At 37.5% G+C, this 25125-nt stretch overlaps 1 protein-coding gene across 3 annotated transcripts in view; it reads right to left on the minus strand.

The window, feature by feature from the left end:
* MSH4 (mutS homolog 4) overlaps positions 1 to 25125 on the minus strand; it is a 181757-nt gene that overhangs the window by 130706 nt on the left and 25926 nt on the right. For 2 of the 3 annotated variants that reach the window (XM_084964673.1, XM_021096463.2), the window contains 2 exons: positions 22623 to 22795; positions 10399 to 10466 (listed from right to left, as the gene is read on the minus strand). In XM_084964673.1, the coding sequence (XP_084820799.1) occupies positions 10399 to 10466; positions 22623 to 22795 (241 nt within the window). The remainder of the gene's footprint in view (positions 1 to 10398; positions 10467 to 22622; positions 22796 to 25125) is intronic. The other variant, XM_084964674.1, reaches the window with a different exon arrangement.

Raw genomic sequence — 25125 nt, forward strand, 5'->3', positions numbered from 1 at the left:
GCATCTCTGGTGCAGGGGAAGCAAAACTAGAATAGGGTGAGGATGGAGAGGTGGCATAGCACGAGAGGACAAAGAGGGCACTATACTGGAGGTCTGCCTAGTACAAAGTACATGACAAACCTGAACAAGGTCAAGAGGGTATCTGGGCAAGGGGAGAGGTGACAGCCTGGCCTGGACCCCAAATAGGCTGAGGTAAGTCTCTGTATAGAAGGTCATCTTTAACACAGAGTATCTGAGTCTGAGGTAAGGAGGATTTCTGGATAAGAGGATGATTTAGCAGGGAGTACCAGAGCATAAGCAGAGTTGGGATGGCATCTGCATGGGGAAGGGATGGCAGTGATCAGACACTGGTGACATAGAGGAGAGGATGCCTTAAATATGTTACTATATTAGGATAATGGGAGCTAGGTTTCTTATTGTCAGAGAAAGGAGTTACTAACACGGAAAGGGAGAAAACCAGTATGAACTCTGAGATGTTGGACTGAATTGGAGCTACTGATGTGAACTCATGGTTTTCAAGTGTTTAGATGTATAGAAATAAACATAGAGGTAAATGTGTACATATCTTTACATTCATTCATTGCACTTATTCCCTAACCATGAGAAGACTTGGAAACAGTGATAGCCCAAGCAAAGAATACATCTAGTATCCAAACCTTGATTTTTAAATACTGTACCCCATTAAAATAAACCAAGGATCCTGGAAGAAATGGCTGATTCAAAGGCAGGAGCAGGAAAAGTACAAGAAAAGCCTGGTTCATTTTCCTGAGCAAGAAAGCAATAAAGTGTTCAAAGAATGATGGGTACATTTTCAAATGATATTGAGAACAATTAAAAGAGGCTTGCATTAGCCAAATCTGAGACAATTTGAGAATCAAAATAAATGTTGATTGTAGGAGGAAATAAAATAACCCATAAATCCACAGAGATTAAACAACTTGAAATTTTGGTAAGAAACAGACTATTTACAATGGTCTCAGAGTAACTCCCCAGAGAAAACTTAATAATTACACAGGGAAAAAAGCAATTTTACAGTGGAAAAATCTGGTGGATACCATACCAATCAAGTGCACAATATTAACATCATCATAATGGAACAAACTGAAATTGTAAACCATCTGATAAAATGTAATAAGAACACAGCCTCATTTCTGTGATATTCCTGTAAAAGATAAGGAAACATCAGACAAACCCAAATTGAGAGAAAATAGCATACCTGTCATTTTTAAGTGTCAAGGTCATGACTGAAGATAAAATAAACACAAAAACTAAAGACAAGTTTTGTCCAGATATATGCCCAAGAGTGGGATTGCTGGATCATATGGTAGTTCCATGTATAGTTTTCTAAGGTACCTCCATACTGTTCTCCATAGTGGTTGTACCACTTTCATTCCCACCAACAATAACTAGGTCACCATGCTGTACAGTAGGAAAAAAAATTGTATTGGGGAAACAACAATAAAAAAAAAAACTAAAGGTAATGCTTGATTCTTAACTTAATCTTTTCTCTATAAAGGATATTATTGACAACCTGAATGGGATCTGAGGATTAAATGGTACTATCATCACTAATTTCCTTATTTTGAAGACTTACTATGGTTGGATAGGAGAATATCTTTGTTTGTAAGAAATATTAATGTAATTGAGAATGACAGAGCATCATGTTAGCAAATTATAGAAATTATAAAATTTTCTGGGTCATGTTAGCAAATTATACAAATTATAAAATTTTCAGGATCATGTTATCAAATTTTAGAAATTATAAAATTTTCAGGAAAATAACTTCTTTGTAATGTACTTGCAAATTTTCTGAAAGTTTGAGATTTTATTTAATTTTTATTTTCACTTTCTTAAAATGTTGAAACCAAAAGGTCTTACATGCTTCCAGAGCATGTAGGGGGAAAAAAAGTCAGCCATATCCAAAAGTCAGGAGTCCCAGTGGTTTCAACGTCTTAATAGGAACATTATAGGCTACAAAACAATGGGAAAATGCCTCCAAAATTATGGAGGAAAATTATTTCCTGACTAGAATTCTATTTTTCAGATGAACTATCAATCAATTATGAAAGAATGAAAAAGCATTTCAGGCATGCAACATCTCACTCTTTCTGAGAAAGTTACTAGAAAATGTGCTCCACAAAAAGACATGGGACACAAAAAACAAGAGACGTGGGACACAAAAAACAGAGACATGGGACACAAAAAACAAGAGATCCACTATAGGAGAGAGAAACAATGATGTTGAAGAAAAACCTAGGGGTCATAGCTCTATACTAAAGAAAGAGAGATAACCAGCCCAGATTGGAATAAGTTAGAAGCCTATGGGACATATATTTTACAGAGGTTGAAAGTGGTTAAGTACTTGCAGTGAATGAATGTACAGAGAGGATATTTAGATACTGAAAGAATATTTAGATAACTGGTGGAAACATCTATTCTTGTTTTTGGGGTTTTTTTTTTGTCTTTTTGGGGTTGCACCCATGGCATATGGAGGTTCCCAGGTTAGGGGTCAAATTGGAGCTGTTGCTACTGGCTTACGACAGAGTCAAAGCAACACCAGATCTGAGCCATGTCTGCAACCTACATCACAGTTCACGGAAATGCTGGATACTTAACCCACTGAGCAGGACCAGGGATCAAACCCATGTCTTCATGGATACTAGGCAGGTTGGTTACTGCTGAGCCACAATGGGAACTCCTGGGAATACTTATTCTTGAATAAGCAAAAGTACACAGTAAATCATACAAACAGAAAAACAGTTATTGCAGAAACTGACAGAACAATGTGAATCAACTATAATAAATTTTTTTTAAAAAAGAAAAATTTGGAGTTCCCATTGTGGCGTAGTGGAAATGGATCCAACTAGGAACTCATGAGGTTGGAGGTTTGATCCCTGGCCTTGCTCAGTGGGTTAAGGATCTGGCATTGCTGTGAGCTGTTTTGTATGTTGCAGATGAGGCTCAGATCTGGCATTGCTGTGGCTTAGGTGTAGGCTGGCAGCTACAGCTCCAATTAGACCCCTAGCCTGGGAACCTCCATATGCTGTGGGTGCAGCCCTAAAATGACAAAAGACAAAAAGAAAAAAGAAAATGTTGCTGTCATTTATGTTGGAGAGTGTTTGGCCTATGTTTTCCTCTAAGAGTTTCATGGTGTCTGGTCTTATATCTAGGTCTTTAATCCCTTTTGAGTTTATTTTTGAGTATGGTGTTAGGGAGTGTTCTAATTTCATTCATTTCCATGTGGCTGTCCAGTTTTCCCAGCACCACTTATTGAACAGGCTATCTTTTCTCCATTGTATATTCTTGCCTCCATTGTCATAGACTAGTTTGCTGTAGGTGTGTGGGTTTAATTCTGGGCTTTCTATCCTGTTCCACTGATCTATATTTCTGTGTTTTTGCCAGTACCATATGGTTTTGATGATTGTTGCTTTGTAGTATAGTCTGAAGTCCAGGAGCCTGGTTCCTCCAGCTCCATTTTTCTTTTTCAGGATGTCTCTGGCTATTCTGGGTCTTTTGTGCTTCCAAACAAACTTTAAAATATTTTGTTCGAGTTCTGTGAAAAATGTCCTTGAGAATTAGATAGGGCTTGCACTGAACGTGTAGATTGCCTTGGGTAGTATAGTCATTTTGATAATGTTGACTCTTCCAATCCAAGAGCATGGTATGTCTTTCCATCTATTTGTGTCATCTTTGATTTCTTTCATAAGTGTCTTATAGTTTTCAGAGTACAAGTTTTTGTCTCTTTAGGTAGGTTTACACCTAGGTATTTTACTCTTTTGGATGTGATGGTAAACGGGATTGCTTCCCTAATTTCTCTTTCTGATATTCTCAGATCCACCTCTTAGAGTAATGACAGTAAAAACAAAGATAAACAAATGGCACCTAACAAAACTTAAAAGTTTCTGCACAGTAAAGGAAACCCTAAACAAAACAAAAAGACAGCCCACAGAATGGGAGAAAAATCTTTGCAAATGAATTGATTGGCAAGGGACTCATCTCTGAAATTGATAAACACTTCCTACCACTCAACACCAAAAAAACCAAAAAACTCCATCAAAAATGGGCAGAAGATCCAAACATACAATTCTCTACAGAAGACATAACGGATGGCCAAAAAACACATGAAAGAGTGTTCAACATCACTCATTATTAGAGAAAGGCAAATCAAAACCACTCTGAGGTACCCCCTTATACCAGCCAGAATGGCCATCATCATAAAGTCAACAAACAATAAGTGCTAGAGAGGGTGTGGAGAAAAAGGAACACTATTACACTGTTGGTGGGAATATAAATTGGTGCAACCACTGTGGAAAACAGTATGGAGATTCCTGAGACAACTAAAAATAGAAATACCATTTAATCCAGCAATCCCACTCCTGGGCATCTAATCCAGAGAAAACCATGATTCAAAAAGACACATGCACTCCAATGTTCATTGCAGCACTATTTGCAATAGCCAAGACCTGGAAACAACCTAAATGTCCATCAACAGAGGGGTCAATCAAGAAGATGTGGTACATATATATAATGGAATATTACAGCCATTAAAAGGAATAAAATATCAACATTTTTAGCAAAATGGGTGGACCTAGAAATTATCATGCTAAGTGAAGTCAGTCAGACAATGAGACATCAACATCAAATGCTATCACTGACATGTGGAGTCTGAAAAAGCAGAACAATACTGACTCACAGATTTTGAAAAACTTTTGGTTTCCAAAGGAAACAGTTTGTGGGATGGGGGGATGCACTGGGGTTGTGGGATGGAAATCCTATAAAATTGGATTGTGATGATCATTGTACAACTATAAATGTAATAAATTCATTGAGCAATAAAAAATAATAAAGTAAAAAAATAAAATTAAATTAAAAAAAGAAAAAAGTATTAATTCTGGGGGAAAAATGTAAAAATTTGGGCAAGTTCAGCTCTGTGTGTAGCATAGATAGTCATAATCATTTTGATAGAATTAAAATTATATCATAATCCTACTGGGTGATGGGAGGTAGAGAAGTTCCATGTTTATGGGAGAAGGAAAAGGAGAAAGAACTAGTCATCTTTCTGGCAGGGAATTAATATGTAATATTAAAAGATATCATCAAGAAAGTGAAAAGAGGAGTTCCCGTCATGGCTCAGTGGTTAACGAAACCAACTAGAACCATGAGGTGGTGGGTTTGATCCCTGGTCTTGCTCAGTGGGTTAAGGATCTGGCGTTGCAGTGAGCTGTGGTGTAGGTCGCAGATGTGGCTCAGATCCCATGCTGCTGTGGCTCTGGTGTGGGCCGGTGGCTACAGCCCCAATTAGACCCCTAGCCTGGGAACCTCCATATGCTGAGGGAGCAGCCCTAGAAAAAGCAAAAAGACAAAAAAAAAAAAAAAAAAAAAAAAAGTGAAAAGACAATCCAAAGAATGGTAGAAAACATTTTGTAAACCATACATATAGTAAGGGACTTATATCCAGAATATATAAAGAATTCTTATAACTCAATAATAAAAAGATAATCCAATCAAAATTGGCAAAAGATGCGAGTAAACATTACTCAAAGGAAGATATACAAATGGCCAATAAGTACAAGAAAAGATGCTCAGCATCATTAGTCATCAGGGAAATGCACATAAAAGCCACAACAGACCATTTCACACTTAGTAGGATGGCTAGAATCAAAAAATCAGGTAATAATGAGTGTTGACAAGGATGTGGAAAAATTGGAACCCTCATAGACTGCTGGTGGAAACACAGAATGATACAGTCACTTTGGAAAACAGTTTGGCAGTCCTCAAACATTAAACATAACGTTACCATATAACCCAGCAATTCCGCTCCTAGGTATATATGCAAGAGAAACATAAACTTAGGTCCATGTAAAAACTTGTATGTAAATATTCATATCAGCATTATTCATAATAATCAAAAGTGAAAACTAAAATATTCATCAACTGTTGAATGGATTTTTAAAATATGCTATATCAGTAGTTCCCTGGTGGTCTAGTGGTGAGGACTCAGCAATGTCACTGCTGTGGCCCAGATTTAATCCCTGGTCCTGGAATCGAAATCCCACATCAAGTGGTTGCAGGCCACGACAAAAAAAAAAAAAAAAAAAAAAAAGGCGCTATATCTATACAATGGAATATTATTTGTCAATAAAAAGAATCAAGTATTGATACATACTACAATATGAATTCAACTGAAACATTATGCCAAGTGAAAAAGCCAAACACAACAGACTATATATTTATGATTCCATTTATATGAAATGTCCAGAACAGGCAAGTCTATAGGAGCAGATAGTTTAGAACTGCCAAGAACTAGGGGAAAGAAAACTGGAAGGAATGGGAAATGATTGCTAATGGGTACAGGGTTGCTTTTTGGGGTGATGAACATGTTCTAAAATTGACTATAGTGACTGTTGTACAACTGTGAATATACTAAACATGGTTGAGTTGTTCACTTGCTTTTTGTTTTGTTTTGTTGCTTTTTATTCTCAGGCCAAGGGTCTAAATGGAACCACACCTGCCGCCCTACACCACAGCCACAGCAATGCAGGATTTGAGCTGCATCTGCAACCTACACCACAGCTCATGGCAACACCGGATCCTTAACCCACTGATCGAGGCCAGGGATCCAACCTGCATCCTAATCGATCCTAGTCGGGTTCATTAACCACTGAGCCACGAAGGGAACTCTGAATACACTTTGAACGGATGAAGTGTATGCTTTGTGAATTCTATCTTGATAAATCTGTTATATTTTTTAAAAATGAACTGTGGTGATATATATGTATGTGTGTGTGTGTGTGTGTGTGTGTGTAAAATGTATGACAACAATAACCCAATAGGAGAGAAGGGAAGAATGGCAGCAGCACACTACCATAAGATTTTCTTTTCTTTTTAGGACTGCACCTGCAGCATATGGAAGTTCCTGGGCTCGGGGTCAAATGAGAGCTGCAGCTGAGGCCTACACCACAGCCACAACACCACCGGATCCAAGCCCCATCTGTGACCTATGCTGCAGCTTGTGGTAACACTGGATCCTTAACCCACTGAGAGAGGACAGGGATTGAAGCTGCATCCTCATGGACACTACGTCAGGTTCTCAATCTGCTGAGCCACAACAGGAACTCAAGGTTTTCTTTTTATTTCAGCTTTACTGAGGTGTGATTGACACATAAAACTGTAAGAAACTTAAAGTGTACACTATGGTGATTTGATATACATATATATTGCAAAAGGATTCCCCTATCTAGTTAAACATCCATCATCTCATATATTTATCTTTCTTTTTTGAGTGTGAAAACATTTAAATTCTATTCTCTCAGCAAATTTCAATTATACAATATGGTGTTATCAACTATAGTCACCATGTTTTACATTAAATCTTCAGACCTTATTCATCTTACAGTTGAAAGTTTATATCCTTTTACCAAATTCTTCCTGTTCCTCTCATCAGCAAGAACTAGTGATAATATTCCTACTCTCTCTCTCTGAGTCTGCCTTTTTTTTTTTATTTCACATGCAATATTTGTCTTTTCTGCCTCTTATTTCACTTAGCATAATGCTCTCAAGGTTTACCCCTATTGTTGCAAAAGGTGTATTTCCTTCTTTCTCGTGGCTTCCTAATATTCCTTGTGTGTGTATGTGTAGCACATTTCATTTATCCATTTATCCATCAATGGACACTTAGGTTGTTTCTGTATCTTGGCTATTGTGAATAATGCTGCAATGAACATGGGAGTGCAGATATCTCTTTGACATCCTGTTTTTATTTCCTTTGGAACCATATTTAGAGATGGGATTGCTAGATCATATGATGGTTCTATTTTTAATTTTTGGAAGAACCATTATACTGTTTTCCATAGTAACTGCACAAATTTACATTCCTATCAATAATTCATGAAGGTTCCTTTTTCCCCAGATTTTTACAAACACTTGCTATCTCATGTCCTTTTTGATGACAGGCATTCTAACAGGTGAAAGTTCCCAAATACTGGAAAGTAAACAACACACCCGTAATTAACCCATATGTCAAAGAAGAAATTAAAAAGAAAATCAGAAAGCATTTTTAACATTTTTAGATAAAAAAGAAAATCCAATATATCAAAAAGTGTGAAATACAAAATAACTATAAAGTACAGCTAAAGCATGATTCAGAGGTAAATTTATAGAACTAAATATATATATTAGAAAAGGAAAAAGTGGGAGTTCCCTTGTGGCTCAGCTGTAACGAACTCAACTAGTATATCCATGAGGAGACGGGTTCAATCCCTGGCCTTGCTCAGTGGGTTAAGGATACAGCATTGTCATGAGCCATGGCGTAAGCTGCAGACATGGCTCGGATCTGACGGTGCTGTGGCTGTGGCATAGGCCAGCAGCTGCAGCTCTGATTCAGCCCCTGGCCTGGGAACTTCCATATGCTGCATGTGCAGCCCTAAAAAGAAAAAAGATGAATGAACGAGCAAACGAAAGAAAGAAAAAAAGGATGGAAGGAAGGGAAAGAAAAGAAAAGAGAGAAATAAAGTAAGGATGGAAGAAAGGGAGAAAGAAAGAGAGAAAGAAAGGAAAGGAAAAAGTTTCAGACCAATGACCTCAACTTCTACCTTGACAACACTGAAAAAGAAGAGCGAACTAAGCACAGAGTAACAGAAGAAATTAAAACTAAGAAAAACAGAAATCAATGAAACAGAGAACAGAGAAAAAAGAGAAATCAATAAAATCAAGAGCTGGTTTCTTAAGAAGACCAATAAAACTGATAACCTCTAGCTAATAAATTCAACAAATTGGGTGAAATGACAAATTCTTCAAAAGATACCACCTACCAAAGCCTAATCAAGCAGAAAGAGGTAACCTGAATAGCATCATATGTATTTAAGAAGTTGAATTTATAATCAAAAACCTTCCTACAGGGAGTTCCCTGGTGGTCTAGTGGTTAGAACCAGTGGTTAACACTTTCACTGCTTTTACCACTGCAGCCCAGGTTCAACCCCGGTCTGGGAACTGAGATCCTACACATCAAGCTGCTGCACATTGTGGCCGTAAATAAAAATAAAATAAAAACCTTCCTGCAAATAAAATTCCAAGTTGAATGGATTCACTTGTGAATTCTACCAAACATTTAAGGAAGAAATAACAGCAGTTCTACACAACACTGTAAGAAAACTGAAGAGGAGGGAATACTTCTAATCTCACTGTATGCAACTAACTAATTTTGACATCATTTGTTCTCCGTTACCTCTTATTTATATATATTGACTTTTAAGGTGTTTCAACTGCTTAAGGAGACTTCCAGTTCTGTGTCTGCCCAACAGCCAAAACTTTTCCATCTAATGATGTTTTTATTATAAATGAAATTTGAGTTCATTTTATTATAAAAGAACCTTAAAAAAATTGTTATCTCTATAATACAGAAAGGATTCTTAAACATAGATAAGCCTTCAATGGATCTACAAAGTAATCAAATTTTAAATAAAAAATCTATTGTTTTTGTTGTTGTTTTTTGACCTTGGCTATACCCACAGCATGTGGAAGTTCCCAGGCCAGGGACTGAACCCAAGTCACAACAGCGACAATCAACACCAAATTCTTAAACACCAGGCCACCAGAGAACTCCTAAAATTTAAACTGATGTTAAGACTTTTTTTCCTTTTTAAGCATATAAGCAAAAAGACACAGGTGACCCTTGAACAACACAGGTTTGAACAGTACAGGTCCCTTCATATGTAGATTTTATTCAATAAATACAGTACTACACAATTCAGTTGGTTGAATCTATGGATGCAGAACCCTCAGATACAGACAGCTGATTATAAAGCTACACATCAGTTTTTGACTGCATGGGGGAGGCAGTGCCCCAACTCCCACATTTTTCAAGGGTCAACTGTACATATATTCCATTAAATATTTTTCAATTCACCTCAAACAGAAGAATGAAAACCACCTATTACTTTTTTATATAAAGTGCCTATAAGCACTCAATATTTAAATTTGAAAAATATTCAAAAACTGTTACATTCTTAAAGGTTTGCATATTTGAAAATGAATCAAACTTTATATAATGATCATCTTTTAAAAGTACCATAAGGTTTGGATCTAAGGCCATTTGTATCTAGTTATTTTATAGGCAAATATTATTACAGTGTAAGTTTTTTGAAAACTATATCCAAACTCTTTAAGTAAATATTTGATTAATGAAAATATGCTGATTCCTCAACTAAGAAGTTTCTAAGTATATCATATACGGTAAGACACTGAGGAAAAAAGTTTCCTTTAAAATGGCATAAAAATACTCTTGATATTAATCAGGAAGTACTTTTCCAAAAGATTTTCATAATTTCCAATTGTTACATCACATTAAAACAAGTTATATCCTATAATATATAATAATATATAATGTATACATAAACATACCGTATCTTGCTTTGGAATTTGGACTAAAACAGAAAGAAGTTGCTCTGTATCAAGAAATCTTGCTATAACTGAAAGAAACAGAGAGTATGAGCATTTAAACTTTATGTTACAGTTTAAAATATAGCTATGTAAAATATTATCCTGAAATAATAGAATAGTTTTACCTGCAAATATTACTTGTTTTAATTGTCCCTATCTATCTTACATTTACCAGGAATAAAACAATAAATTTTAGTGGTCTTCTCTTAATTTTGATTGTTCAGAACTTGTCTTCAAATTTTTACACTGTTGATCACCACTTCCTTCTTGAAACTACTTTTCTGGCTTTTAGATGTTCCTTAGCAAAATTTTCTTCCCTCCTTTTTGATCTCTAAGTTTTCTTCATAATACTTAAAATATCAGATAATATTAGTTTAACAGCACAGTTCAACCACTAATCATGTAACCTTCCAGAAGTTACCTTACTTCTCTGATAATATGTGTAAAGTACCTTGCACATATTAGAGCTCAAAACTGTTATTATTCTCAACTCATTTTCTAGCATCAAGTACACTATAAAAGTAAACTTATAGAAAATTATAGTCTATCTCATTTAAATATCCCCAGGTTTTTTTTTTCTTTACTTTAAACTATAGTAATGATTTCTTAATGGCTCATGGTTGTTATTATCATAATGTGTGATCACAGAAGTTTTTGCATAAACTTACTGATACTTACACAAAGTGGTCCCAACCTAGTATCCTTTTTTTTTTTTTTTTTTTTTAAGGGCCACACTCACAGTATATGGAAGTTCCCAAGCCAGGGGTCCAATCAGAGCTGTAGCTGCTGACCTACAGCAAAGCCACAGCAACACCAGATCTGAACCGAATCTGTGAACTACACCACGGTTCACGGCAACAGCAGAACCTTTAACCCACTGAGGCCTGGCATCGAACCTGCATCCTCATGGATACTAGCCGGATTTTCTTAACCTGTTGAGCCACAACAGGAACTTCCTAACCTATTATCCTTTAAAAATATAAAATAAACTAAAATAAAAACAAAAAATTTAAGCCACTTCCTTCTTGTTCAAACTTTTGATAGTTTTCAGTTTAGAACTGTGCCCATTACTAGATTGCCACTTCGACAGTAATTATGCTAAATCTCTGTTTAAAAAATTAGAGTAAGTTGAGTATACTGTTATACTATTATGTTGTATTATTATGATATTTTATACATGATTTCACTATCAGACTCTCTTAATTAAGCCCTCCCATAGATTGACTTTTCTCTTTTTCAGTCTCTTCCTCCTTCCTTTCTCCACGTCTATTATAACAAACAGTATAATGTTTCTAAAATAAGGAGTTGAGTTCCCTTGTAGCACAGTGGGTTAAGGATATGGGCATTGTCACTACAGCAGCTGGGGTCACTGCTCTGGCATGGGTTTAATCCCTCATCTGGGAATTTTTGCATGCTATGGGCATAGTCAAAAATATAAATAAATAAGGATTTGATCATATTACTCCCTTAGTTTAGAATCGTCACATTCCTATTGCCTATAAGAGAAAATTAAAACTTCTTAGTCTCACATAAAGGCCCTTCATAAGCTAGCCCCAATCCTCATTTCCTGCCATTCTCCAAGCTACAAGTCATAAATAACCACTGGCCATGGCTTAAATACAGCAAATTCTTCTATAACAATATAAGTATAACTGCAAAAACTTACGTTAACTCTACCTTCCCCGGCTTCCCAGAAAAACAAGTGTAACCTGGTAAGTAATGACTATTCAAGATCACAGTCAGCAACACCCATTCCAGATCTATATCACAGCCACTACATCCAAAAAATATTTTTGTTACCCTTATGCACATCAAGATACCCTGCTCAGTATGTTCCCTTTGTCTTGAATATGATTTATAGGTTTCACCTATTGTCCAAATACTACTCATTCCCTTAAGACAGAGCTAAAATATTCTCTCTGTGAATCCTGGATTCTACCTATTCCAGCTCCCTCCTCCCTCCTCTATGTTTGCACAAAATATTAAATAATCATTGCATTTACTACACTGTACCATATTTATTTATTTAGAGTTCTTTTTCTTTAACATGAATATAATATCCCTAAGAATAAAAACATAACTTAATTTTTGTCATTTTTTTATCCCTACTGTAGAATGCTTATAATAAAGGACTGTTTTTTTATGAGACTCATATTCTCATATTTTAATAAACTCTAAAAATTACCCTCCAACCTTACCCTATATTCCTGCTCCCCTACTTCAATACATTTAAGATAAATTATAAACTGTCCTGATAAAGAAACAATAGAAATATTTAACATTTGTAGATGCCAATTTAAAACTTTCAGTTATGAGGAATAATAAAACTTAAAATATATCAAAATTAAAGTTTCAAATAAAATCCAAGCTTTTTGTTAAAAATCTCATCATATAAAACACCTTTGGAAGAACAGAATAAAATCTTCAACAGGTTCAACAATAAAACAATTATCTTAACAAATATGAACATCTGTTACGTCCTATCCTTGTATGAGAATCACCCAACAAAACATGCACTTACAACACAGTAAGTGCTACAACAAGATACGAGAGGTAACATGTACAAAATATGCCTAACACAAACTTGGGAAGTCAGAGCGGCTTCTCATAGAAGTGACATCTAAACCAGACTGGTAAATGATGAACTGCAGTGGGCTAAAGAGTAGCTTGGGAGAACAGGTTGCACGGAATGAATAGGAAAGATTCTAGACAAATCATACAGGGTACAAAAGCTAGGACATGAGATGCACAAAAACAAACACATAGATCAATGGAATAGAAGGGAGACCCCAGAAATAAACCCACACACATATGGTCAATTAATCTACAATAAGGAGGCAAGAAATACAGTGGGGAAAAGACAGTCATTTCAAAAAGTGGTGTTGGAAAAACTGGACAGCTATATATAAATGAATGAAATTGGAATATTTTCTCATACTATATACAAATATAAACTCAAAATGTTGAAACAAGTGGTGAGGAATTCCTATTGTGGTTCACCAGGTAAGGACCTGATGTTGTCTCTGTGAGGGTGCTGGCTTGATCCCTTGCCTTGCTCAGTGGGCTACAGACTCTACATTGCCACAAGTTGTGGCATAGGTCGCAGATGCAGCTCAGATCCGGTGCTGCCATGACTGTAGTGTAGGCCTCAGCTGCAGCTCAAATTTTGACCCCTACCCCAGGAACTTCCATACGCCACAGGTGCTGCCATTAAAAAAAAATGTTGGAGTTCCCATTGTGGCTCAGTGGGAACAAATCTGACTAGTATCCATGAGGATGTAGATCTAATCCCTGGCCTTGCTCAGTGGGTTAAGAATCCAGCATTGCCGTGTACTGTGATGTAGGTCACAGACATAGCTGGGATCTGGCATTGCTGTAGCTGTGGCATAGACCAGAGGCTACAGTTCTGATTCAACCCCTAGCCTGGGAACCTACATATGCCATGGGTGCAGGCCTAAAAAGACAAAAAAAAATGTGGCATACAAGTGGTGAGAATGGGAATTCCTGTCGTGGTGCAGCAGAAACAAATCCGACGAGGAACCATGAGGTTGCAGATTCGATCCCTGGCCTCGCTCAGTGGGTTGAGGATCCAGCATTGCTGTGTGCTGTGGTGTAGGTCGTAGACACAGCTGGGATGCTGCGTTGCTGTGGCTGTGGTGTAGGCAGACAGCTGTACCTCCAATTCAACCCCTAGCCTGGGAATCTCCATATGCCGCTTGTATGGCCCTAAAAAGCAAAACAAAACAAAACAAAAACATGTGGTGAGAATGGGCATCCTTTTCTTGTTCCAGTTTTAGCATTTAGTGGGAAGACTTTCAGTTTTTCTCCATTGAGTATTATATTGGCTGTAGGTTTGTCATAAATGGCTTTTATCATGTTATGTTCCCTCAAAACCCACTTTGGTAAGAGTTTTTATCATGAATGGATGTTGAATTTTGTCAAATACTTTCTCTGCACCTACTGAGAGGATCATGTGGTTTTTCTTTTGTTAATGTGATGTATTACATTGATTGATTTGCATATGGTGAACCATCCTTGTGAACTTAGGATGAATCTACTTGCTTGTGGTATATGATCTTTTTTATGCATTGGTATATTCAATTTGCTAAAATTTTGTTGAGAATATTAGCATCTATATTTATCAAAGACATTGGTCTATAATTTTCTTTTTCGGTGTATCTTTGTCCAGTTTTGATATTATATTGATGGCAGCTTCATAGAATGTCTTTGAGAGTGTTCCATCTTCTTCAATCTTTTGGAAGAATTTAAGAAGGATCAGTACAAGTTCTCCAGCTTTTGCACAGCAAAGGAAATCATTTAAAAAATGAAAAGACAACCTATGGAACAGGAGAAAAGAGTTGCAAATGATGCAACTGAGAAGCGATTAATCTCCAAAAGACACAAACAACAACAATAAAAAATAAACAACCCAATCAAAAAATGGGCAGAAGACATTTCACCAAAGAAGATATAAAGATGGCCATTAGGCACATGAAAAAATGTTCAACATCACTAATTATTAGAAAAATGCAAATCAAAACTACAATGAGGCACCACCTCACACCAGTCAGAATGGCCATCATTAATAAGTCTACAAAGAATAAATTCTGGAGAGGGTGTAGAGAAAAGGGAACCCTCCTACACTGTTGGCAGAAATGTAAACTGGTATGACCACTATGGAAAACAGTACTGAAGTTCCTCAGAAAACTAAATATGGAAACACCATATGATACAGCAATCCCGCTCCTGGACATATATCTGGACAAAGCTATAGTTCAAAAAGATACATGCACCCCCTATGTTTATTATAGCACTACTCACAATATCCAAGACATGGAAACAAACCAAATAACCACTGACAGATGAATAGATTAAGAAGATGTAGTACATACATATAATGGAATATTAGCCATAAAAAAGAACAAAATAACAGCATTTGCAGCAACATGAATGCAACTAGAGATTCTCATACTAAGTGAAGTAAGTCATAAAGAGAAAGACAAATACCACATGATATAATTTATATGTGGACTCTAAAAATATGGCACAAATGAACCTATCTACAAAACAGAAACAGACTCACAGACATAGAGAACAGATTTGTGGTTGCCAAGGAGGAGGGGGACGGAGTGGGATAGACTGGGAGTTTGGGGTCAGTAGATGCAAACTATTACATTCAGAATGGGTAAGCAATGAGGTCCTACTGTATAGCACAGGGAACTACATCCAATCACTCTGGATAGATCATGATGGAAGGTAACATAAGAAAATGAATACACACACACACATATACGCACACACACACAAGAAAAGGAATGTACATACACACACATATATATATACACACACATATATGTATCACTGGGTCACTTTGCTGTACAGTAGAAGCTGACACTATGTTGTAAATCAACTATACTTTAATTTTAAAAATTCCAAAAAATATATATAAACTCAAAATGGATTAAACACTTAAATGTAAGACCTGAAATCATAAACTCCTAGAAGAGAACATAGGCAGAACATTCTTTGACATAAATGGTCAATATTTTTTTGGATCTGTCTCTTAAGGCACAGGAATTAAAAACAAAAATAAACAAATGGGACCTAATGAAGTTGAAAAGCTTCTGTGCAGCAAAGGAAAACAACAACAAAACAAAAAGACAATCTACTAAATGGAGAAAATATTTTCAAATGCTATGTCCAATAAAGAATTAATATCCAAGATATATAAACAAGTCATAAAATTCAATATCAGAAAAGCAAATAATCAAATTTAAAAATGGACAGAGGACCTAAATAGACACTTTTTCAAAGAAGATACATAGATGGCCAATAGGCACATGATAAAATGCTCAACATTGCTAATCATCAAAGGAACACGAATCAAAAGCATAATGAGGTATCACCTCACATCTGTCAGATTGGATATCATCAAAAACATCACAAATAACAAATCTTGGCAAGGATGTGAATAAAAAAGAACGCTTGCACACTCTTGGTAGGAGTGTAGATTGATACAACCACTATGGAAAACAGTACGAAAATTCATCAAAGAACTAAAAATAGAATCCAGCAATTCCACTCCTGGGTATACATCTGGAGAAAAGAAAAAAACTAATTTGAAAAGATGCATGTACTCCTATGTTCCCAGCAGAATTATTTACTATTGCCAAGATATGAAAGCAACAGATGAGTGAATAAAAAAGATGTGATATACACACACGCGCGCACACACACACACACAGAATGGACTACTACTCAGCCATTAAAAAAATAATGAAATTTTGCCATTTGTAAAAACATGAATGGACCTGAAGGGTATTAAACTAAGTGAAATTAAGTCAGGCTAAGACAAACACCATATGTTCACTTACATGTGGAATCTTAAAAAAAAAAAAAATGAACAAAAGGAGTTCTCACTGTGACACTGCATTGGGTTAAGAATCTGACCGCAGCAGCTAGGGTCGCTGTGGCTGTGTAGGCGCAGGTTCAATTCCCAGACCAGCACAGTGGTTAAAGGATCTGGTATCACTGCAGCTACAAAGTAGGTCACAGGTGCAACCAGGATTCAATCCTTGGCCCAGGAACTTAAATGCCATGGGTATGGCCATAAAACAGATAAACAAATAAACAATAAATAAGGGAATATAATAAAACAGAAACAGAATCACAAATATAGACAACAAACTAGTAGTTACTAATGAGGAAAAGGACAGGGGAGGGCAAAGATAGAAGAAGGGGATTAAGAGTACAAACTACTATGTATAAAATAAGTAAGCTACAAGGATATATTACACAGCATAGGGAATATAGATATTATTTTAATAACTTTATTTTTTTTTTGTCCTTTTGCCTTTTCTAGGGCCAATCCAGCAGCATATGGAGGTTCCCAGGCTAGGGGTCGAATCGAAGCTGTAGGTGCCGGCGTTCGCCAGAGCCACAGCAACACGGGATCGGAGCCGTGTCTGTGACCCACACCACAGCTCACGGCAATGCTGGATCCTTAACCCACTGAGTGAGGCCAGGGATCAAACCCGCAACCTCATGGCTCCTAGTTGGATTCGTTAACCACTGCGCCACGACAAGGACCCCTATTTTAATAACTTTAAATGAAATATAATTCATAGAAATTTTGAATCATTATATTGTACACCTTAAACTAATATTGTAAATCAACTATACACCTAATGAAAATAAATTAAATTTTTAAAAAATTTTAAAGCCATAATATGAGAGAGGACATGTTCAAGTAACTAGAAGAAGTTCAATATTCTAGAAGGCACAATGGAAAGTGAGGAATAACAAGGGATGGTGTAGGAGATGACAAAGAAAGAGCCATCCAGAAGAGTTTGGATTTTATCCTAAAAGTAATGAGAAGAGACTGAAGGATTTTTATACAAGTGAGTATGTAGTAGTGCCTCAAAGATGTCCACATCCTAATCCCTGAAACCTTCAAATATGTTACCAGGTAAAAGGAACTTTGAAGATGGGATTAAGTTAAGCATCTTGAAATTAAGAGGTTATTCTGGATTTTTTGTGAGTCCCAAAGTAATCACAAGGGTCCTCATAAGAGAGAGTCAGGAGGATCAGACAGAGTGAAAAGATATAAGAACAAAAGCAGAGGTTGGAAAGTAGAGAAGATATTATTCTGCTGGCTTTGAAGATGGAGGAAAGAAATGAGTCAAGGAATATAGATGGCCTCTAGGAACTAGAAAAGGCAAGGAAACAGTTTCATCCCTAGAGTCTCCAGAAGAAATCTGGATCTGCTAACACACTGATTTTGGCCCAATAAAATTTATTTCTGACTTCAGAACTGTAAGGTAATAAATCCAAGTTGTTTTAGGCCACTAAATTTACGATAATTTGTTACATCAACAACAAGAAACTAATAAAGAGTAATACGTTCATATTTATATTTTCAAAAGATCACTCAGACTGCACTATAGAGAAAAGACTAAAGAACGAGACTAGGGGAGGGAGTTCCCTCATGGCTCATCAGGTTAAGGATCTGGCATAATCACTGCTGTGCCTCTGGCCACTGCTGTCACAAGTTTGATCCTAGCCTGGGAACTTTTACATGCCACAGACTGGAGGAGGAAGGCCAAAAAGAAGGCTGCTGCAATAAATCAGATTATAGATAAATGGTGCCTCAGGCTGGAGCAGCAGCATTGAGAATAGAAGCTAATACATGCAGGAGCTACAGAGAAAAGAGACTGCAGAATTTGATGATTAATTTCAGGGAAGGTGTAAGAAAAAGAATGTATGTATATATATGTATAACTGGGTCACTTTGCTGTACAGTAGAAATTGATGGAGCACTGTAAACCAACTACAATGGAAAAAATGAGAATCATTAAAATGAATAAATAAATTCTCTATATAATTTCTAAAAAAAAAAAATTCAGGGTAGGGAAGTATCAAGAATACTTCCAGTGTCTGGTTTGGCAAAAAGCTTGTATGTAAGAGTTCCCATTGTGGCTCAGCAGTAACGAATCCAACTAGTATCCATGAGGACGCAGGTTTGGTCCCTGGCCTCACTCAGTGGGTTAGGGATCTGGTGTTGCCATGAGCTATGTGGGTTGTGGACATGGCTCAGATCTGGTGCTGTGGCTGTGGTATAGGCCAGCAGCTACAGCTCCAATTCAAGCCCTAGCCTGGGAACTTCCATTTGCCACAGGTGTGGCCCTAAGGAGACAAAAAAAAAAAAAAAAAAAGCTTGTATGTAGAGCTATTCTCTGAAATCAGAAAGGACTGATTTAGAAGGGAAGATGGCATAGTTCAGACACTTTATTTTTTCTTTTTTGTCTTTTGTCTTTTTGTCTTTTGTTGTTGTTGTTGTTGTTATTGTTGCTATTTCTTGGGCCGCTCTCGCGGCATATGGAGGTTCCCAGGCTAGGGGTTGAATCGGAGCTGCAGCCACCGGCCTATGCCAGAGCCACAGCAACGCGGGATCCGAGCCGCGTCTGCAACCTACACCACAGCTCACAGCAATGCCGGATCGTTAACCCCCTGAGCAAGGGCAGGGATCGAACCCGCAACCTCATGGTTCCTAGTCGGATTCGTTAACCACTGCGCCACGACGGGAACTCCAGTTCAGACACTTTAAATTTGAGGTGATTGAGGAACATCTAATCAGTGCTCAGTAGGTAATAAGATATATGGGGCTGAAGGTCTATAGAGATAGCTAGGCATGAGATTAAATGTGGAAGTTATGAATATGTGAATGATAATTATAAAACTAGGACGGTGGGTAAATCATATGATAAAAATATACAGGGTAAAAAGACAACCTAGGACATATTTTTGAAGAGCAATAACATTTAGGGAATAAGCAAAGAAAAACAAGCCTAAAAAGAAAACTCGGAAGTCTTTCTCTTCAATTTGAAAGAACGGACTCTGGGGATCTTACTGTGTTCCCTGATCAAGGACAGAGCTTTCTGAAGATAGTACAAAACCGTGTACAGCCCTATAGTCTATTTGGAAATAATAAAGATAATATTATAAGGGATATGCCCCATTTGTTTTGAATGCATAATCATAAACTTTTTAAAGAAATGAATGACAGAGCTTAAAAAAAAACTTCAAGCACACTTGTGGTTGCCAAAGGGGAGGGAGAGGGAGTGGGATGGACTGGGAGTTTGGGATTAGTAGTTGTAAACTATTACAATTAGAATGAATAAGCAATGAAGTCCTGCTGCACAGGGAACTATATCCAATCACTTGTGATAGAACATGATAGAAGATAACATGAGAGGGAGTTCCTGCTGTGGCACAGGGGAAACAAATCTGACTAGTGTCCATAAGGATGTGGGTTTGATCCCTGGCCTTGCTCAGTGGGTTAAGGATCCAGCATTGTTGTGAGCTGTGTTGTAGGCTGGCAGCTGTAGCTCCAATTTGACTCCTAGCCTGGGAACTTCCGTGTGCCATGGGTTCGGCCCTAAAAAGCAAAAAAAAAAAGGGGGAAGACAATATGAGAAAAAGAGAAAAAGAATCTGTGAATATATATACATATATGTGTATGTATATATAACTGGGTCACTTTGCAGAAATTGACAGAACATTGTAAATCAACTATAATAAAAAAATTTAAAAAAAGAAAACCCCAAAAAAGTAGGAAGGAGGAGTTTCCTGGTGGCTCAGCAGGTAAAGGATTTGGCACTGTCACTGCTGTGGCTCAAGTAACTGCTGTGTCACAAGTTTGATTCCAGGCCCAGGGACTTCTACATGCCATGGGAGCAGCACCCACACACACACCAGCCCATGCAAAAAAAAAAAAAAAAAAAAAAAGTAGGAAGGAAATCCAGAGACTGTATAAACACAGAAGAAAAAGAAGAGATTATTGGTGGTACCATAGAAGTTGTATTTTAAATAAGAGAACTAGCATATGTCCATTATATTTAATAACAGTGAGACTGTGGGTGAATGTTTTAGGCTGGCTTCTCCAGAAGCAGACTCTGAGATGAGGATTCATGTGCAAGTGATATATATTAAGAATATGCTTTCAAGAGAAAACAATGAAGAGGAAAAGAAGGACAAGAAAAGAAAAAAAGCTAAGGAAAAATGTAATTTCAGGATAAGACCTATGGAAGGAACTTCAATAGATCCTGTAGAAGGATTTTGGACTTTAAGTTACATTCACGGTTTTTGTAAAATCAGTGTGAGACAGCTGGGCTTTCAAACTCCCAAACCATTCAGTCATTTAAGGGCTGCAAGGCACTTTTGGCACTCTATGCTTGAAAGAAAAGCACTCTAATAGCCTAAGGGCAGGTCTCTAAAAGAGTTCAAGTGTAGACCACTAGAAGCAAAAGCACACAGAGCAAGAAAAGGGCACACAGAAAAGTAAAAGAGACCCAAGAGAATCTGGACAGAGAACCAACATTATCTGCTATGGTGACCTTGACAAGACCAGTCTCAGTGCAGTAGTGGGCACAGAAACAAGACTGAGATGCAGGGATGAAGAGACGATAGTATGTGCAGAAATTATTTTTTTATTTTTTTATTATTATTATTACTATTATTTGCTTTTTAGGGCTGCACCTGCGGCATAGGAAGTTCCCAGGCTAGGGGTTCAATTGGAGCTACAGTTGTAGGTCTATGCTACAGCCACAGCAATTCGGGAACCAAGCCGTGCCTGAGACCTACACCACAGCTCAATGGCAATGCTGGATCCCTCCCCCATTGAGCGAGGCCAGGGATTTAACCTTCATCCTCATGGATACTAGTCAGATTCATTTCTGCTGTGCCACAAAGGGAATGCCCAGAAAATTTGTTTTTCAACAAGTTTGGTGATGAACGAAAGAAAGAGAAAAGGTGTTGCTATGAACAACAACTAGAGTGACCAGTTAAAAGTGTCCTTTTGATACTTTTTCCAAAGTCTCACTAAATACACCAGAACATACAGAAAAAGATGAATATACTCAACAACACTGGAAATGCAGAATCACAGTAAATATAATGCCAGAATTCTGAATGAATTATGACAGCTAAAAGGTATTTAGAATTGGACTGAAGAAAACCTGTCTAGGTTGTAAATATTAGACTACCAGGATAACAGGTGGAGGTTGGGAAAGTGGAGGTACAGAAGACAGATCAAGTTACTGAAAATCAGGAATTGGACTAGAATCAGTACATATAAACTGTCCTTCCACCTACAGATTTAAGAAGAAAATCTGTGGAGTTCTCACTGTGGCTCAGTGGAAATGAACCCCACTAGTGTACATGAGGACGTGGATTCGATTCCTGACCTCACTCATTGGTTTAAGAATCCAGCATTTCTGTGAGCTGTGCCATAGGTTGAAGACATGGCTGGGATCTGGCTGTGGCGTAGGCTGGCAGCTGCAGCTCTGATTTGACACCTAGCCTGGGAACTTCCATATGCCACAGATGCAGCCCTAACAAAAAAACAAAAGAAAGAAAGAAAAATTGTACTGTCATGCCAGTGAACAAATAGGCAGGTGCCAAGGGCAGTTCTCTTACCTCATGCTATGAGTTGAACTGTGTCCCCCAAAAAGAAACCTTCAACCTTTATATCTAAGTGTGCTATTATTTGGAAATTGGGTCTTTGCAGATGCAATCAAGTTAAGGTCATTAGGATAAGCCTTGACCCAATATGACTGGTATCCTTATAAGAAGACAGTGTATGTTTTAATAATTTGTATTTGTAAAACTAGATGATATTCATTTACCTGACTGAAGTCCAAAAAAGAGCTCCTCATCTTGAAGCAGTTCTTGAACACAATCTAATCTCATGTTAATGGTTTCAATATCAACTAGAGGTTCTAATATGTTAGAACGAAGTCTTCTGCTTCCTCCAGGAGTCTTAGTATAATTCAGAACACCAAAGAGTGTGTGATTATTCCTTTAAAAAAAAACAAATTAGGAATATTTCATTAAGTATACAAAGGAAACTCCAAGAAAACCACAATTTAACTTTTGAATTAATCCTTTAATCTACAGTAGTATGTCCCAAACTTTAATATGCATATAAATTATATGAGGATTCTGACTCAGTAGGTCTAGGATGTGGCCTGAGAATCTGCATTCCCAACAAAATCTCAAGTACACTGTCAGTTAGTAAAGCACACTTTGATTAACAAAGATTGATAATATCTTCTTGCACTTAATTAATGGCTGTTTTCATAGATCAGTTACAATACTCAGACTATATATAATATTCTAGTCCATGGAATTGCATCAATAAAAGCAAAGTATCAGAGTTTCCATTGTGGCTCAGCAGAAACAAATCTGACTAGCATCCATGAGGATGCAGGTTCAATCCCTGGCCTTGCTCATTGGGTTAAAGATCTGGTGTTGCCGTGAGCTGTGGTGTAGGCAGCAGATGCAGCTCGGATCCCATGATGCTATGGCTGTCAGCTACAGCTCTCATTTGACCCCTAGCCTGGGAACCTCCATGTGCCTCAGGTGCAGCCCTAAAAATACAAAATAAAAAAAAATCAGAAATAAAAGCACAGTATCAATAATACATCCTAAAGTAGGGGAAGAACTTTTACATTGATAAAAATAGGTATTTAATATAATCACTCTGTTTTAACTTAAGAAGTTAGAGAATTAAAAGAAGAAAGAAAATATCAGGTACAGAAACTAATAAAAACAAAGAAACAAACAAGGCTGTACAGAGAATGACCAGAAGGGTTGCTTTAGGGAGTTAAGAAGGCATCTGTGCAAAGATGATGATGAGGTGGGAAAAACGATGACAAGGATGGTGAGAATAGGTAACATAACTGAACACTAAGTATGTTCCAGGCCTTATTCTAAACACTTTACATACAGTTGGTTGGCTGCATGGAGACAGCCTGAGGGGCTAGGGAGCAGTACATCACAGGCTGCAGAGTAGAGGGCCACAGCCAAGGGAGTGAGGCACCACTGTTGGGGAGGCAAGAGGAGTAAGTGTGGGACCACTATAGGCATATATTTCTCTGCACACATGCAGGCTCTCAGGTGGTAGAGCACCTCTTGCACAGGCTATGTGGCACCTCGTGTGGGCTATGGGCAGTGGGGGCAAACCACTAGGGGTCTGTGAACAGGTATAACCTGCATCTCCGGTCACCTCAGGAAGCCAAAGAGGAGGGCACTGCAACCAAGCACCATCTGCTGTTGCTCTCACTCACCTGAGAATGCGCATGCCCTGCTATTGCCACTGCCAAAGGCGCTGGGTGTCGCCTACACCTGCCTAGGGGGTCACTAGGATCTGTAACCAGGAGCGGCCTGCACCACCTCCCCATAGGTCCTTACCACTGTCAAGGGCTCAGCAACTGGGCAGTGGTTAAAGGCTCTGCCCGCAGCCTCCAACTCCCTGGAAGCACAAGCAGGCCATATACCAGCACACCCCTGATCAAGGGGATAGCAGCCTGCACACACTGAGGAAAGATACCAAACATACAAAGAAGAACTTATACCTATCCTTCTTAAACTTATCCAAAAGATTGAAGAAGAAGGAACACTCCTGAAGACATTCTGTGAAGCCACCATCACCCTAATACCAAAACCAGACAAAGATACTATCAAAAAAGAAAACTATAGGCCAATATCTTTGAGGAATATATATATATTCATCCCAGGTTCACAAGGATGGTTCAACATATGCAAATCAATCAACGTCATACACCACATTAACAAAAGAAAAGTCAAAAACCACATGATCGTCCCAAGAGAGACAGAAAAAGCATGTGACAAAATCCAACATCCATTCAAGATAAAAACTCTTACCAAAGTGGGTATAGAGGGAACATACCTCAACATACTAAAACCCACAGCAAATATAATACTCAATGGACAAAGGTTAAAAGCCTTCCAACTAAAATCTGGAACAACACAAGGATGCCCAATGATAACTATGAAATGTGACAACGTAAACCTGAGCATATACACACACACACACACACGTCATTTGTCATTTATTGTACAGCAGAAATTGACAGAACATTGTAAATCAAGTATAATAAAAAACAAAAAATAAATTAATAAGTCTACATATAGCAACTGCTAGAGAGGGTGTAGAGAAAAGGGAACCCTCCTACACTGTTGGTGGAAATGTAAATTGGTACAACCATTATGGAAAACAGTATGGAGGTACCTCAGAAAACTAAATATAGAACTATCATATGATCCAGCATTCCAGAAATTATGGGCTATTATACTATATAGTAGTGCAGGCTAAAATGATGTAGG

This window comes from Sus scrofa, chromosome 6, assembly GCF_054392235.1.
Source record: "Sus scrofa isolate SSC_HxYL_T2T_F1_AM1 chromosome 6, Sscrofa_HxYL_maternal_Yorkshire_Landrace_v2.0, whole genome shotgun sequence".
NCBI classification, from domain to species: Eukaryota; Metazoa; Chordata; class Mammalia; order Artiodactyla; family Suidae; genus Sus; species Sus scrofa.